This window comes from Acanthisitta chloris, unplaced genomic scaffold (assembly GCF_000695815.1).
Source record: "Acanthisitta chloris isolate BGI_N310 unplaced genomic scaffold, ASM69581v1 scaffold2553, whole genome shotgun sequence".
Taxonomy (NCBI): Eukaryota; Metazoa; Chordata; class Aves; order Passeriformes; family Acanthisittidae; genus Acanthisitta; species Acanthisitta chloris.
Window position 1 is genome coordinate 11,219 of NW_008664154.1, and position 16,306 is coordinate 27,524.

General features: G+C 46.4%; 1 protein-coding gene across 2 annotated transcripts in view; it reads right to left on the minus strand.

Annotated features, from left to right (window-relative positions):
• The window catches only part of DNAJC6 (DnaJ (Hsp40) homolog, subfamily C, member 6), a 25,489-nt gene that overhangs the window by 8,033 nt on the left and 1,150 nt on the right, over positions 1-16,306 (minus strand). For both annotated transcript variants that reach the window (XM_009071210.1, XM_009071209.1), the window contains exons 3-13: positions 16,182-16,306; positions 10,997-11,119; positions 8,422-8,555; positions 7,576-7,770; positions 7,224-7,341; positions 6,528-6,607; positions 6,165-6,358; positions 5,997-6,077; positions 4,106-4,552; positions 2,367-2,501; positions 482-550 (exon numbers count right to left, since the gene is read on the minus strand). The exon at positions 16,182-16,306 ends at the window's right edge or, in 1 of these variants, runs on beyond it. In XM_009071210.1, the coding sequence (XP_009069458.1) occupies positions 482-550; positions 2,367-2,501; positions 4,106-4,552; positions 5,997-6,077; positions 6,165-6,358; positions 6,528-6,607; positions 7,224-7,341; positions 7,576-7,770; positions 8,422-8,555; positions 10,997-11,119; positions 16,182-16,306 (1,701 nt within the window). The remainder of the gene's footprint in view (positions 1-481; positions 551-2,366; positions 2,502-4,105; positions 4,553-5,996; positions 6,078-6,164; positions 6,359-6,527; positions 6,608-7,223; positions 7,342-7,575; positions 7,771-8,421; positions 8,556-10,996; positions 11,120-16,181) is intronic.

The following is a 16,306-nucleotide window of genomic DNA, read 5'->3' on the forward strand; positions in this document are numbered from 1 at the left end:
ACAAATGGATGTATTTTAAGAACTAGAAGCCTTCAGGAAGCAGCTTTGATAGGCCATACAGACTCTCCCAAGATTAGAAAGAATCATGCAATTATTGAGTGGCATCCTGGGAATGCAAAGCACTTCCCAGGTCCTTCTTGTGGCTCCACACTGGAGTGAAACACACCTAAGTACACCCTCACTGAGCACCTGTCCCACTTTCTTTCTTGAGGAAAGAAACACTGATTTTTTTGACCAGAAAGAGTTTGGAAGTCTTTAGCCAGATCCTCACCTGGATGGGTGGGAGACCAGGGCAACAGGTATAGTGAGACACCTGAGACAACTAACATCCTCACTGAGGTTTTGTTGTATCCCTCAAAGTACAGCAGAAAGAAGAAATCTGTTCTCTGCAGTCACTGGCAGCACTTTCCCTCTGCCTCTCGTCTCTGAGTTCCCTAAGAGGATTTTTTTGATAAACACACCAAATTTCTATGATACATACCTGCTTTGTTGGGCCAGTCCCAACCACTGGAAACATCTGGTTGTATGGAAACTGTTGGTGTGCTAGAAGCTAAGGAGAATATAAACATAAACATATAAATATCTCAAAGTAGTACAGCAAAACCAACATAACTCAGTGTCTATGAAGAGACATTTTAACTCTACAGGCAAGGTCTTTCTCCAGTGGGAGGTGTCCCTGCCACTAGAGGGAGGGGTGTTGGAACTAAATGATCTTTAAGATCCCTCCCAACCCAGACTCCTCTTGGATTTTATGATTCTAAGAGCAGGGAGTAAGGAGCAGGATGGATTATATTCACAGAATCATAAAATTTTAAGGGGTTGGAATGGAGCTTAGAGATCACCCAGTCCTGAACCCCTGTCCTGGGCAGGGACACCTCCCACCAGAACAGGTTGCTCAAGGCTTGATCCAACCTGGCTGTGAACACTGCCAGGGTTGGGGCAGCCACAGCCTCCCTGGGCAACCTGTGCCAGTGTCTCACCACCCTCACAGGAAAAATGTCTTCCTGATATCTAATCGAAATTTCCCTCTTTTAATTTATCCCCATTACTCCTTGTCCTGTCAGTGCAGCTCCTAACAGAGAGTCCCTCTGCAGCTTCCCTGGAGCCCCTTCAGCTCCTGGCAGGTTGCTCTGAGGTCTCCACACAACCTTCTCTTCTCCAGGCTGATTTTTGTCCATCCACTATTTGCTAATTAGAAGTGAACTTTTCACTCATGATGGACATTACAAATTTAATGCATTTTTCCTGCTCTCATGCTATACAAAGGAAAATGGGGAAGGACACAGGTCCACAGTGCTTATTTGATGACAGCTTTGGCCACAGCCTTTATATACTTATTTATAAAGCCCTTCCCACCAGAATAGCACATGGGGTTTGTTTCTGAATCCATCTCAACCCAAGGAAATATTCTACATGCGAAGGGCAAGGATGAAGAAACCAAACAAAGCAAACCAGCCCACACATATGTAAACCAGGAGGGGGGACACAGCTCTTCCTCTAACCCTGTCTCCAATGAAGCCTGTCTGTGCTGCTCACCCTGCCAGCATTTCATTATCCACAGAATCCAGCACTGCCATTTAATACCTCACCATGCTGGGACACCACTGACATTCCTTTCATGAGTGTAGCCAGCTTCAAGTGTGACCCAATGTTTTATTCACACAATGAGTATCCAGAGTTTGGCAAAGCAAGGATGTGAGCAGTGCCAGCACTTCTCTCCTTGGTCATTTCAGCTTTCCAGGGAGATGGCTACACCCAAGGGACATGTGGTAGATGAGCAGACACAGACAAATCTGTATCTGAATGTGCTTCAGAGAAGGTCACATTAGACTTTGAGGGAACAACTAAGGAGCATTTCAAGCAAAGAGAAGAAAATTCCTTCCCTTCACATAAGAGTCAAATTCAACTGAATTTGGTCAGGGTTACTATCAGATGTAAAGGTATTAGCTGCCCGTAACTAAAATCACCAAAGGATGTGTGTTTTCTCTAGCAGGCTCAATATGCCATGCTGTATCTAGCACAATTAATAGTAGTTTGGTTCAAATAAGACCTCATAACCACAGGAATATGTGGGCAGACATTCTTCACGGGCTTTTTTTCCCCCCATGTATACAAATAGCTTATTAATTAAGTCCAAGACTTGAGCAAAACTAGGCTCATCCTACCACACTTGAAATGATTAATGTGTTTTAAGTCTGGAGACAAAAAGCCCTTTCCTGTTTCGTGGGGTTTCTGTGGTTTCAAGTCATTTTATGGTGAGCATCAGTTTGTACTTAATGGCTCCATGGCTATTTAAAAGCTGCATTTCACATTTATTTAGACACATTAGAAGGGCTTCACTTTCTTACCCATGTGAAAGGGATCACTGTGCACAGTTGGTGAAGGGCTTCTTGTGGCTTGAAGGAAAGGATCACCAGGGCCAGCTGAGGAACCAAGGAAGGAACCCAGGAGGTCTGGACCAGTTTGCTTAGGGCTGCTTCCAAAGGGATCAAAGGCAGTGGCTGTGAAAACATATTTGAGAAAACTAAATCATTCACTTGTATGATGACTGCGCTTTAGGGAAAGGACATTGGGGCATGAAGAATAAACCCTGATACCTGCAGACAGGAAATAGGAGACAGCATGAGGCTGCAGGGGAACAGCTGGAGCATATCAGTGCCCCTGTGGGATCCTAGAGAGCCACATGACTTGGTCATGGCAACACACTGAAACCATCTTTCATTTCCAAAGAGAGGAACTGAATTTAGGACCAGGCAAAGTCACTATTTAGGTGCTTAGACACCTCAGATGAAGTTTTAACTTGTACTACTGCCAGTACATAAATGGATGGTGAAGGACAGCCTGCAGCTTGGAATTAGCACCCTGGAGCAACTCCTGCTTACCCTCAGGAACTGCATATAATCCAAGATGATTTCAGGCTGGCAAAGGTTATACATGTTGAGGGTAAAAGGTCTTCTAGAAATATTTTAGAAAAAACAACTTGTATCTTTCCCACAGGGCATCACTTACTACAAAAATCCAGTTTGTCCTTGAACTCCATTTTTGATCAATTTAGTCTTGTCTCTTTCATGTTAAAAAAAACGATAAGCTCAACCAACACAAGAAACCCCCAGGAAATCACTCAAATTCTTACTTGCCAACAAATTTAAGGAAAAACCATCCAGAACAGAGATGCAAGACACGCTGCTGTAAGAAAGATGCAATCCCTAGGAGCTATGCATTGTGTTAATGATGCTGCTCATTACTTATGTTACTCAATAACTACTCTTCACTCCTCTCACAACCTCTTATTCTTGCTTTCCTGGCTTGGGGCAATTTAGCTGTGTGATACTTTTCCTTTCTGCTTCAACATCATCCTGGCTCTGCAAAGCTTGGCAACAATATCCATATAACTTTGCCTGAACGGGAAAAGGCCTTGTGAAATGCATCTTCATCACCTTCCCACCCCGAGGTAAAAGATCTCAGACAGATCCTCCAACAGCCACAGAAAGATTGAACCTTGCCCAGGTACAAGTGACCCAATTTCTTCCCCTGAACTTTTATTCTTCTCCACTCTCTTTCCCCTCTTTCTAATATCTACAGATATTAGACACCTAGATAAGTCTATATCTATATCCAACCACTCTGGCCAGCCTGGTCTCAATCTGTCTCTAGGAAGAGACAAAAGTTCCATGTTTCCTAGTCTAGGATCAATATCACAACTCCAGCCCCCCCGAGTTAATAGAGGAATTAAATTCAAAGTGCTATGAGTCCACCCAAAACTTGAGGGTTTTTTTTTCAACTCATAATCTCCTCAAATGCATTACTGGACACACAGGAAGAGCAAAACTGAGGATCTCCAGTGGCTATTGGTGTAAGGAGTCCCCAAACACTTGGATGAGCTCCAGTAGAGACTTTAGGGAACAAACTGCTTTGTGTTCTTGACTGTGAAGATGCATCAGCTCCTGCCTGGGATTAGAAGAGTTGACTGGCCTCTTGGGATCTCCCACAGCTCTTAATTTTAATGAAATGGAAGTACCCAAGGGGAATCTCACAGCCCAGAACAGATCCCCCCGTGGGATTCTCCCTGTGCCCCAAGCCACACACTGGGCATAGCCACTATTACCTTCTCCTACCCTTGGGGATGGGGATGGTGATGCCGAAGCTGCGGAACGCCGAGGAGTTGACTGCACAGATCCAGGTGCCCCCACATGGAAAGCCTCCTCAGCAGCAGGCTGCCCACTTTGACTCTGGGAACTTGGCCCACCAACCCCAAACAAATCATTCAGCAAGTCTGAGTTAGAAGGGGCAGCGCTGGGCTGTGAGGGAAAACTCTTGCTCATGGGGCTACCATCCAGGCCCAGCAGGTCCACATCTTCAGGTGGAGGTGGTGCTGGAGGCTCTTGCTGCTTTTTGCTGTGTTTTGGTGTCCCATGGGGCTTGTCACCACTGGCATTACTGTGCTGACTGGAAAGGGACAAGAGTTCGTCATCTGACTGTTCGCTTTCCTCATGCACCAACGCTGCTCGATCCTCTGAGGTGGGGTGAGAGCTACTTTTGTCAGATTTCTGATCTAAATGATGATTGAAAATAAAATTAGGCAGCTGTTAGTTTTGTCATCACAAAGGACCCATAAAAAAAAGCAGCTTACAAGCAAGAACAGAAAGCTACTGAGAGTGTCACAGCAGCGTTTTGCTAGGGTTTAAATTGACAAATTTCTTCCCCGGAAGGGTTGTCCAGCCCTGATCTGATGAGGAGAGGCTGAGGGAGCTGGAGAGGGTCAGCGTAGAGAACAGGAGGATCAGAAAGACCTGGTCACTCTCTCCAACTCCCTGCCAGGAGGTGCAGTCAGGTGGAGTCAGGCTCTGCTCCCAGGGAACAAGGGACACGACAAGAGGAAATGGCCTCAAGTTGCAGCACAGCAGGAGAAGGTTGGATATTAGGGAAAATTTCTTCATGAAAAGGGCTGTCCAGCCCTAGTACAGCTACCCAGGGCAGTGGTGGAGTCACCATCCCTGGAGGAACTTAACAGCCATGTGGATGTAGCACCTGGGGACATGGTTGGTGGTGGCTTTGGCAGTGCTGGGGGAATGGTTGGACTCCAATAGTCTTAGAGGCCTTTTCCAACCTGAACTATTCCTTCGCAAAGATGAACTTTAAGTCTTGCTGTCCAGCCCTAGTACAGCTACCCAGGGCAGTGGTGGAGTCACCATCCCTGGAGGAACTTAACAGCCATGTGGATGTAGCACCTGGGGACATGGTTGGTGGTGGCTTTGGCAGTGCTGGGGGAATGGTTGGACTCCAATAGTCTTAGAGGCCTTTTCCAACCTGAACTATTCCTTCGCAAAGATGAACTTTAAGTCTTTGCTGGTCTGTGTTGCAAGGAGCCAGATTTATTGATCAGGAAACAGAGACAGAGACTGACTCTCCTCAAGCCTGAAGAGTCAGCAAGTCAATGCCCAGAGATCCAAACTGAATGAGTTTCTGAGTAAGGACCAAGAGTCTACGATGCTCAAAATCCAGGCCAAACAAAGGCTCATTGTAAAGGAGCAGTGACAGAAACCACCCTCCTAGCTGTGCTCACAAGGACCTCTTACACCAGGTCCTAAGGTGGCACTGATACCAGAGGAGCAATGCTGCACTCAGCAGTGCTACGAGCTGTTCAGAATCATTCAGTGATCCCTCAGGCCAACACTCACTCTCTTAGAACTATATATAAGTGCAACACTGGGAGAAAGCAGCTTAAATTTGGATTTTAGGGTGAAGCTTCACAATAAAACAATGTCAACAAACATCACACACAGCACAAGCAGGCAAAGGTTGAAGAGGACACTGTAGGAAATGACTTCCCACTCAGTTGCAACATCAGGGTGTGCCCAGCAGCAACACTGTGATCTAATGGGAAAGAAATGCTACAATGGGATCCTTCAGCCTCACTCTGTGCTCCAGGGACAGGGAAATAAAAGTTGTTTATCTTGCTCAAAGCAGATCTGCCTTTGAAGACCAAGCCTGCATACCTTGCCAGCTGAGGGAGGAGAAGAAAGCACTCTGCCCAACGTTCCTGATGTTATCCTGGGGGGAATCTGTGGGACCTCTACCTGCAGCACAGAGCACATAAAATCAAGCTGAACCAAGCTCAGCATGCAGGTAAGCATGGACATGGGATCAATCCATGCGGCCCTTACCTGCCAAAGCAAGAGTGTCCTGATGCTCCTGATGAGAGGAGAAAAGAATGGATGGATTGATGTCTTTTGTGGTAAAATTCTCCCATGGGGGAGTTAATTCAGTTTGTCTGTCTGTAGACTGTATTTCTATGTCCAGAATAACATGAAAGAGCTGAGGATATTTGTCTGGAGAGTCACAGGCATCCAGTTCAGGCCTAAAGGGGACAAGAGTGGCACAGTTTTAAAGGGAAGGATACTTCTGCAAAGCTATATAAAGTCTTTCAATATATGCAGGCACAGAGACTTCTCATATTTCATCTGTGAATATTCTCCTTCAGCCTTTTATGCCTCAGGTTTGATGAATGTTCAGCTTCAAATACTCACTTGGTGAATTTTAGAGTGGTTGTTCCCAGGGCTATGAATCCAGTATGAAATTGAATTTGGAATATTTGTGTGTTGGTCATCTGAAGGAAAAAAACAAAACACCACAGAGCACCAGGCTGAACAAGTGCTTAAATTCATGGAATTAAAACATAGCACATGCAGACAGGTAGTTGTGTCTACCCTACTACCAGCTACCCTAGACTAATTTAAACTGCTGCATAAGCTAATTTATTCTGCTTGTTCCACAGGCAGCAGAGCTTTTCCTTCTCAATATTCCCAAATATTCCAAGTATTTTCATCTGTCTCAAACCCTGCTGCTGCTGCAGCCTCCACACAGCAGGAAGCCTTCAGGAATTTGCCTTCTTTCCTCGCTTCTCTTCATCTCTGGGATCACTTGCAATTAAATGGAAGTGTTTACACAGAATACATTGGAGGAACGGGTTTGTACCCAGGAAAATATATGATAATTTCACTTGCAGTAGAGGCTTGAGGAAAGTACCATCTATGTAGCAAAGAGCATCAATAGCAAATGGAGAAGAGAAGAACATTCACTGGTCACTCTGCAACTTGAATATTAAGGTTTCAAAGATACCATCAGGAAAATTATGGTGATTATACATCATCTGACCTCACATTTAGCCATCTCTGAGCTACCCACATTCCCTCTACCATACAAGAGGTTAAACAAGCTCCTACTTTGGCCTGAAGACGTCCCCCAATGGTTGATCTCATGTGGTAGACAGAGACAACAACATCTCCATGGACAGTGGCTCCCAGTGGAATTAGGACTTTCCCTTCTTGCACACGGTATTCTCTTTGAGGGGAAGAGAAGGAAATGCACAGTTAAACTCCTTTGCAGAATGCCATCACCACCCATCAGCAGGGACAACAGAAAAGTATCACCTCCTTCAGGCCAAGCAAGGAGAAGGTGCATTCAGTGCTCTGCTTAGTGTTAGGCTTAGTTAAAACAATTCCAATGGGGAAACCAACACAGCACTGAAGGCAGCCCACACTCCATGAAAGCTGGGAGGAGCTCACAGCAACTCACTTCATCCTCTCATACTCCTGGGAAGTGGTCAGGATCCTGGTCTCTCCACTGAGGATGTCACAGAAGGGCCGACAGCCGTTGCGTTGCTTGTTGAAACAGGGGACAGGGCTGAGGGTGACTGACTTGATAGTAAGAGGTTTGCAGTGAGGAATGATGGGCTTGTCTGCTATTAGATCACAAATGTATCCTATGTACCTGCAGGCAGAGAAAGGCAGCACTGAAATCTCCATCCCAGGTGACCAATTTTCATTTCATACTCAAAATCTACCTTGAACTCTGATGAAAATGCCATTCTTTCACAGCTCCAGGACTGGAGTTTCCATGTCCTCCAGCATCCCTGCAGCTGGCACAAAATTTGTGCTTCTATTCCTGCTTCTGTAAGGATGCAGCTGACACAAGAGAGGGATTCACCCAGGCCCTGTTAACCACAGGTTAACCATAGGATGGTTTGGGTTGGGAGGGACCTTTAAAGGTTATGTAGTCCAACCTCCTGCAATGAGCAGGAACAGCTTCCAATTCAGGTTGGAAGAGACATCTGAAGTTCATCTGGTCCCGATCTCTGCTTAGAGCAGGAGAAGCTTCACAGTTCTGTATCAGAACTGGATAATGTGCTGGGGTGATAGCCAGGCAAGAATCTCCAAGGACAGAGATCCCAAAGGTGCTCTGGACAACCTGTTCCAGCATCTGATCACCACTTCACCACTTATTTCTGAGGAGCAAAGTCGAATCTGAACACTGTCCTAGCCTAGGGGCTGGGAACACATGCCCCAAACACACAATGACAGGTACTCAGGGAGTTTTTAGCACAAGAAATACAGTTTGTAGCATTTAGCCAGGATACTCTACCTCCTGTGAGATGGCCACAGTACAATTCCAGGTCTCTTTGTGTTCAGCAGCTGCATGGCAGGGCCAGGATTAGAGAAGAGGTGGCAGAAACAGAACATGGCACTGACCAGAACTGCTGAGGCAGCACGGCCATCCTGTATGGAAAGGGACAGGGGGAGAAGTATAAGTGTCACAGACATCCTTTAAACAATCCTTTATTCAGAAAGACTAGGATTGAGACCAGAAGATGATGTGGAATTTTCAGTGCTGTTTTGACGCCCAGGACTGTAGTGAGTGGCACCAGCCTGGATCAAAGCTAAGGTAATATGCAGTGAGCAGCCAAAGCTTAGGATGGTTCAGACGTATTTTGAAAGCTCAGAAGTACATTTTGGCTGCAAATGTTGGTGAGTGGCTGCTCCCAAGCTGTAATATTATAATTAATTCAAACATAGGCCTGGAAGTGACTACAGGGCTCAGTGAACATCTGTCCCACATGTGCCAGATGTTGTCTAATAGGTTTTATCCCTGAGAGCTCACAACCAAAAAAATCCATCCCCAGGCTCCCACACCTAAACCCTTCCACAGCCTTCAACCTACAGAATGTTCCTTAACAAGTCTAGGGAGTCTTTAGGGTGATTATGGGGGAACGTATGTTTGCTGTGTCAGATTGATAGACTTCGTTAGGAACTGCAGTGACAGGACAAGGAGCAATGGGGATAAATTGAAAGAGAGAAATTTAGATTAGATATCGGGAAGAAGTTTTCCCTGTGAGGGTGGTGAGACACTGGCCCAGGTTGCCCAGGGAGGCTGTGGCTGCCCCGACCCAGGCAGTGTTCCAAGCCAGGTTGGCTAAAGCCTTGAGCCACCTAGTCTGGTGGGAGGTGTCCCTGCCCAGGGCAGGGGGTTGGACTAGATGGAACCACTTAACATACTATGATACAACATACTATGGTACCAAAAATACATGAAGAGCAGGAGAGAATCAGTGTACCCAGGAACATATATGATGAGCCATATGGACCATACTCCAGCTCTGGTGAGCCAAACTAAAAGAAGCTCTTCCACCAGCTTCCACCAGAATCCAGTTACACAGAATCATAAAATCCCAGACTGGTTTGGGTTGGAAGGACCTTGAAGGTCATCCTGTTCCACCCCTTGCCATGGGCAGGAACACCTCCCACTAGCCCAGGTTGCTCCAAGCCCCATGCAACCTGGCCTAGAACATTCCCAGGGATGAAGCAGCCACAGCTGCTCTGGGCAACCTGTTCCAGTGCCTCACCAGCCTGTGTCCTTGCAATTGCTTGTTTCAGGCACCATTAAGGCATTCCAGCCATTTTCTGTAGGCTTTGCCATACCAGAGCTGACCCAGACCCCAGTAACCTGCTTGAGTCTAACAGGCTCTTTGCTTTTTTAAGGTCTAGCCCCTTCCAATTGCTTTTGAAAAGATCTCTCATGTTCATACAAACTAACTGGGCTTCTGCAGACTTGTAGAAAGTGTTGAAATGAACTCCCTGTCCTTTCCAGCATTATCCTGATATTCACTGCTCAAAGGACAGCAAAGGAACGTTATTCTTGAGCAAGATTTCCAGGACTGGAGGCATCAAGTGCATCTTCCTCTCTGTTTGAAGGGAATTTACAGGACAGCCCCTGGCTGTGCTGTGTAAGGGAGAAATGCCAGACTCAGATATGAAGTCTATGCAATTTGGGACCAGACATTTCCTCCATTCCTTCCAGTTTGTGCTGATCAGGGCTGACAACCTCCTGGATTTAATTTAGGCTCCAGGAGCAAACAAGAACTTTCCTTTAGGGCACTGCTGTCAATATCAAAGTTTGTATGGGGTAAATGACAAGTTAGTCTTCCAGAATCACACTACTCTCATGCAGCCCATCCACACACTGCCCTGGGCTGAATAAAGAGGGCACAAAGAGGGGCACAAAGTGGAGCAGAAGACAGCTGGGCACCTCCAGCCAGGCCTGACAAGTAGTGATGGCAAGACTTCAACAATCTCAGCTTCACAGTTTGACAGAACTCCCAACTGTGTTTTTTTCTGCCAATTTCCATCACCTTCAGTCTAGAGGCAAAGTTTTCTTCTATGACTACTTACAGTAAAATCATAGAATCCCAGACTGGTTTGGGTTGGAAAGGACCTTAAAGGTCATCCAGTCTCCCCCCCTGCCATGGGCAGGGACACCTTCCTCTAGCCCAGGTTGCTCCAAGCCCCATCCAACCTGGCCTGGAACACTCCCAGGGACAGGGCAGCCACAGCTGCTCAGGGCAACCAGTTCAATTGGGCAAGTCATAGCAGGACAACAGTTGATTGTTGGGTGATGTTCAAACCATTTTGCTACTCATAACCTCTCACAGTTCACTGCTAGAATGATTGTGACTTCTTTTGCATTGCATTCCTACTTCTTGCTCAGTGTTAGCTCTTCCAGCTTAGCTTCGCAGCTGCATGGAAGATGACCTCCCTTCTGTGAGTCCATTTCGTTACATCCCTTTTTCTTTCAGCAATGGCCCCAGACTCCAGCCATGCCATGAGCAATATGACTTATGACTCACCAGTCTCCAAAAGTGGTTCCCTTCTGGTGGACTTACCATGCAGTGGATGACACAGACGTTTTTGGGGTTCTGCTGCAGCCAGTTGTGCATGTTCTTGCAGACAGCATAGAGGTTGTGCAGACTAGGAGCCTGTCGGACTGGCCAGCTACATTCAGATACCTGCAGGAATGACATGATGGACAACAGGAGCTTTGTAGGAGCATTATAAGCAAGTCCTGCTTTACAAATGCTTTCTGCCAAGAAACCTACTTCTCTTTTCCAACCTAGAATTCTGTGCTTGAAACCTACTCTGTCTTTCCTCATGCGTAATTCTGTGCCATGACTTTCATGACTGAGGAGGAGGCAAACAAAAAAGCTTTCTCAATGAAATAACAGAATCCTGATGTATTGGTCCTTATTGTCCCTGACTGCACATTGGAAAAATCTGCATTCCAAGTCAGATTATCTCCAGTGGCCCTTTAATAACTCTCCAGTCTTGCAGCAGCACATTGATTTCTGCTGTGTCTAAAGCTGTTGTACAATGTGTCCCTGAAAACTCTGATTTGCAAAGGGCACTGTGCATCTGTTGTTCTCAGGCATTTTGTGTCTTAGGATTTTTGACTGGCATCCAAAGGAGTGTGGGCAGCAGGTGAGGGAGGGGATTCTCCACCTCTGCTCTGGTGAGGCTCCACCTGAAGTGCTGCACACAGTGCTGGTGGCCCCAACAGCAGCAGGACATGGAACTGTTGGAGCAAGTCCAGAGGAGGCCACGAAGTTGCTAAGAGGATTGGAGCACCTTCCCTATGAGGGCAGGCTGAGGGAGTTGAGGCTGTTCAGCCTGGAGAAGAGAAGGTTGTGTGGAGACCTCAGAGCAACCTGACAGGAGCTGAAGGGGCTCTAGGGAAGCTGTAGAGGGACTCTGTGTTAGGAGCTGCAGTGACAGGACAATGGGCAATGGGGAGAAATTGAAAGAAGGGAAATATAGATTAGATATTAGGAAGAAGTTTTCCCTGTGAGGGTGGTGAGACACTGGCACAGGTTGCCCAGGGAGGCTGTGGCTGCCCCAACCCTGGCAGTGTTCCAAGCCAGGTTGGCTAAAGCCTTGAGCAACCTGCTCTGGTGGGAGGTGTCCCTGCCCAGGACAGGGGGTTGGGGCTGGATGATCTCTAAGCTCCGTTCCAATCCCTTAACATACTGTGATTCCATGACTTCCAAACCCTATGTGACAGCTATTAGGCTGATGAAAGGAAAACTTCTGTTAAAAGAAAATCACATCTGAGTTCATATAATCATATACTTAATATATGAGCAAGGAAAAGTAATGACTTCTTAGAGCTGAAAACCCACGAATCCTGAAGTATGTCTAGTTACTATTCATCAATGTACTAGTTCTGAGTCATAACACTTATCTCCAGAACAGTCCTTGCAGTCTCAAGCAGCACATCAAAACCTTCCACAGCCATCTCTGTTTCATCTGGTTTTAATTGAAATATCTTTTTTTTTAAGGCATTTCTGGCCAGAAGAAATTTAAAGGAGAAATGTCATGAGGCTTGTCCTCAGACAGAGAATTCATTCTCTCTCTCAGCTGACCTCTGGATCCTGCTTAATGAGCACAGGGGCAGGAAGGAGGTGGTTTGCCCAGATACTGTCAAATAGCCATGTGACTCCCACACCTGTTTCATCTCTCAGAGGAAGGAAGTGCTCCAGGTTTCATAAACCTTGCACTTAAGGTTCTGCCTTACACCTGCACAACATCTTTCAGCAGAACCAGGAACCCTGAGTCAAACCAGAGAGCCACCACGTTGTGTGTTGTGTCCAGTGATGACACAAAGGACTGCCAGAGGATGCAGAGACAGGGCAAGCTGGCAGCACTGCCTAACCAGGGCATCTGTCCTGCTGGCAGACCTCTGCTTACTGTTTGAGAGATTTCTGTCTAATCTAATAGCTAACATCTAATTAGATAGTTGTCTAATTGCTTTCTAGACTCAGGAAAGTTTTTGGTCTCCAAAATATCCTGAAGTTCAGCTGTGCCCTTGGGTGAGCATGTGTGGGTTTGTGTTGTAGAAACCACTCAACAATTCAAACCATGCTCAAAGCTTGGAAGGCAGGGAATGACCATTCCCTATTTACCTCCTCTACTCATCCTCCACCTTCTCCTGTCTCAAGAGTTGCAGTTTGTTTCATTCCTTCTGTTGTTCACCCTTGATCTTCCCTGTTAGGACTAACATGACCAGTGACCCTTTCACTGATGACCTTCAGAAGAGACCTCATGCCAACACACTGCCAAGCATCTGGAAAAGCCATTTGTACTTGTCTAGTAAATAATATCCATTTCCCAACAGTCCATAATTTTCTATTTTCATTGCCCATAATTACACATCTTCCTGTCAGTTGGCAGTTAGGACATTAAAAATGCACTTTGTAGTGTGGTGTTTGTATCAAACATAACCTCATCACCACTTATGGAAGATAACCTTAGGGAAAAGTAACAGGAATTCTTCTAGAACTCTGGGAATAAGCAGCCAGTGCTTGTTTTACTTTAGCAGTAGGGCAGCAACAGCCAAGAATGTGACCCATCAGGGACTTGGAAGTTTGGGTTTGTTTAAGGTTATATTTGAGTGATATGTTTTGAAACTGCTCACACTTCCTCAAGCAGACATGAGCTCTCCTCTCCTCTCATGCTGGGGACACAGAGGGCAGAACAGAGCACTACCATGTTTCAGCGTTATAGGGTCATAAAATTATTTGGGTTGGAAGGACCTTAAAGCTCAGGGACACCTCCCACGAGCCCAGGTTGCTCCATGCCCCATCCAACCTGGCCTGGAACACTCTCAGGGATGGAGCAGCCACAGCTGCTCTGGGCAACTTGAGAGAGTGCCTCGGCACCTACTCACAGTCCCCTCTCCTCCTCAACCAACTGAGGCCTTGGGGCTTCCTGACCCACTCAGCCACATCTGAGTAGGAAAATGGTCCAGCAGGACATGAATTCATCTCTCTCCTGTGCCACTACACAGCAAAGTGACCTACTTTGACCTTAAGAACACCAAGTTTTAAAGCAGATAGGAATTCCAAAGCCTTTCACTTCAAAGAACAAGTGTGCACCTGAAACCAGTTCAGCTGCCATCCTCATCCACAGCAGACTCTGAATGTGATTTCTGCTCCTTGATAGCCCATTAGGATTTTTTTCAACACATATGAAGTTCAACCTTATAATTATTTCATGTACTGTGTTGTGCACATTTCATTCTCATGAAAAATCCTTGGATTCAGTAGTCTCAAGCTCTGAAAGTACAATACTTTATAAAAACCTGCATCATTTGCTTCCTGTGTGAGTCAAGGCAATGGCTCACAAAGCACCTCTTAAGGTGCTGGGTAGGTAAAGCACAAGGATGGAGGAGTTATGGGCAGGTCAGATGGCAACAGATGTTTAATGCTGAGCTTTCAGAAGTAGATACATCTCTCTCCACCCACCACCAGCTACAGTGATGCACCAGAACCAAGTGGCAATGAAGATTGAGAGCCTTGATATCTTTTAATTAGTCTTTCCTGTTCATTTACTCATCTTTGAAGTCACAGCTGGTTACTGATGGCCACGGAGAAATCTGCTGCGAGTGAGTGATTTCTGGGGAGCAGAGCAGTTGCTGAGAATAAACTCAGCCATACCTCAAATTAAAATGAAATTAGGCTTATAGATTAGATTCATTTCCCCTGACTGAGGGTTAAGCCTGGGAACTGCTGTTGCTTTTTTTGTTGAAGGCAACAAAAAGTAACAAATTAAAACAAAACCAAAATCACTTCTTTGTGGGAGAGGGAAAGAACAGGAAGTTTTGGGGAAGATTAAATCTAATCTTGCATTTCATAGACATTTCCTCTAAATGCCATTAGTGAACCAGAGCCTTGCAATGCTCCTGGATGCTGCTCTGGTTTTAGAGAGGGAAACTGGGGCAGAGAATGGAGGTGGTTTTTAAAGTCACAAGAGCAAAAATGCCCCTTAGATCCAGCTGCCAGCCCTGTGCTTTGCCTCCTAAGGGCTCCTGCTTGATTAAAGCACAACTGCAGGATTGTTCAACATGAAAACCATCTTTTATTGGCAATTTCTTTCAAATCCCATTCATTTTACTCCTCATTTCTCTGTAACAACTCTGTAGGAGCTCAGAGCAGCTCAGGCTCCACTTCCTGCAATGCCTTTTGCTCTTCCAGGCTCCTCACATGAGCATTATGCCCTGAACGTTACAGCTCTTTAATCCCTGTGGCCCACAGGGATCAACTGAACACCAAAACCCACCATAGCAGCTTTAAAACACCTCTAACTCCTTAATCATCTTCTCACATTGAAACAAGACCTCACACTCCTTTTCCTGAGGAGCTTCCCTGTTCATGTTGAACTGGAGGGAAGGGATGGGCTGTCCAGAGGGACCTGGACAGGCTGGAGAGGTGGCTGATGCCAACCTCATGAAGTTCAACAAAGCCAAGTGCAATGTCCTACATGTGGATCAAGGCAATCCCAGACACAGCTCTAGGCTGGGGGAGAAGTCATTAAGAGCAGCTCTGGGAGAAGGATTTGGGAGTGATGGTTGGTGACAAACTCCCCATGAGCTGCAGTGTGAGTTCACAGCCCAGAAACCAACCATGTCCTGGGCTGTATCCAAAGCAGTGTGGCAGCAGGTGATGGAGAGGATTCTCCCCCTCTACTCTGCTCTGGTGAGACCTCACCTAGAGAGCTGCACACAGTTCTGGTGGTCCCAGCATCAGAAGGACACAGAACTGTTGGAGCAAGTCCAGAGAAGGCCACGAAGCTGATAAGAGCACTGGAGCATCTCCCCTATAAAAACAGGCTGGGAAAGTTGGGGCTGTTCAGCCTGGAGAAGAGAAGGCTGTGTGGAGACCTCAGAACAACCTGCCAGGACCTGAAGGGGCTCCAGGGAAGCTGCAGAGGGACTTTTGGTTAGCAACTGCAGTGACAGGACAAGGAGGAATGGGGAGAAATTAAAAGAGGGAAATTTAGATGAGATATCAGGAAGAAGTTTTCCCTGTGAGGGTGGTGAGACACTGGCACAGGTTGCCCAGGGAGGCTGTGGCTGCCCCAACCCTGGCAGTGTTCACAGCCAGGCTGGCTAAAGCCTTGAGCAACCTGTTCTGGTGGGAGGTGTCCCTGCCCAGGGCAGGGGCTTAGGGCACTGGATGATCTCTAAGCTCCATTCCAACTCCTTAACATACTCTGAAACCCACAGAAGAGACTCACCCGGTTGTGGAACTTGGCACTGCGATAGTACTTGGGTGACAAGTTGAAGACTGTGTAGTGGTCAGGATGCCTGGAATCCAAAAATGTCCTCACATCTTCAATATGGTTCCTGAATCCCAGCTCAA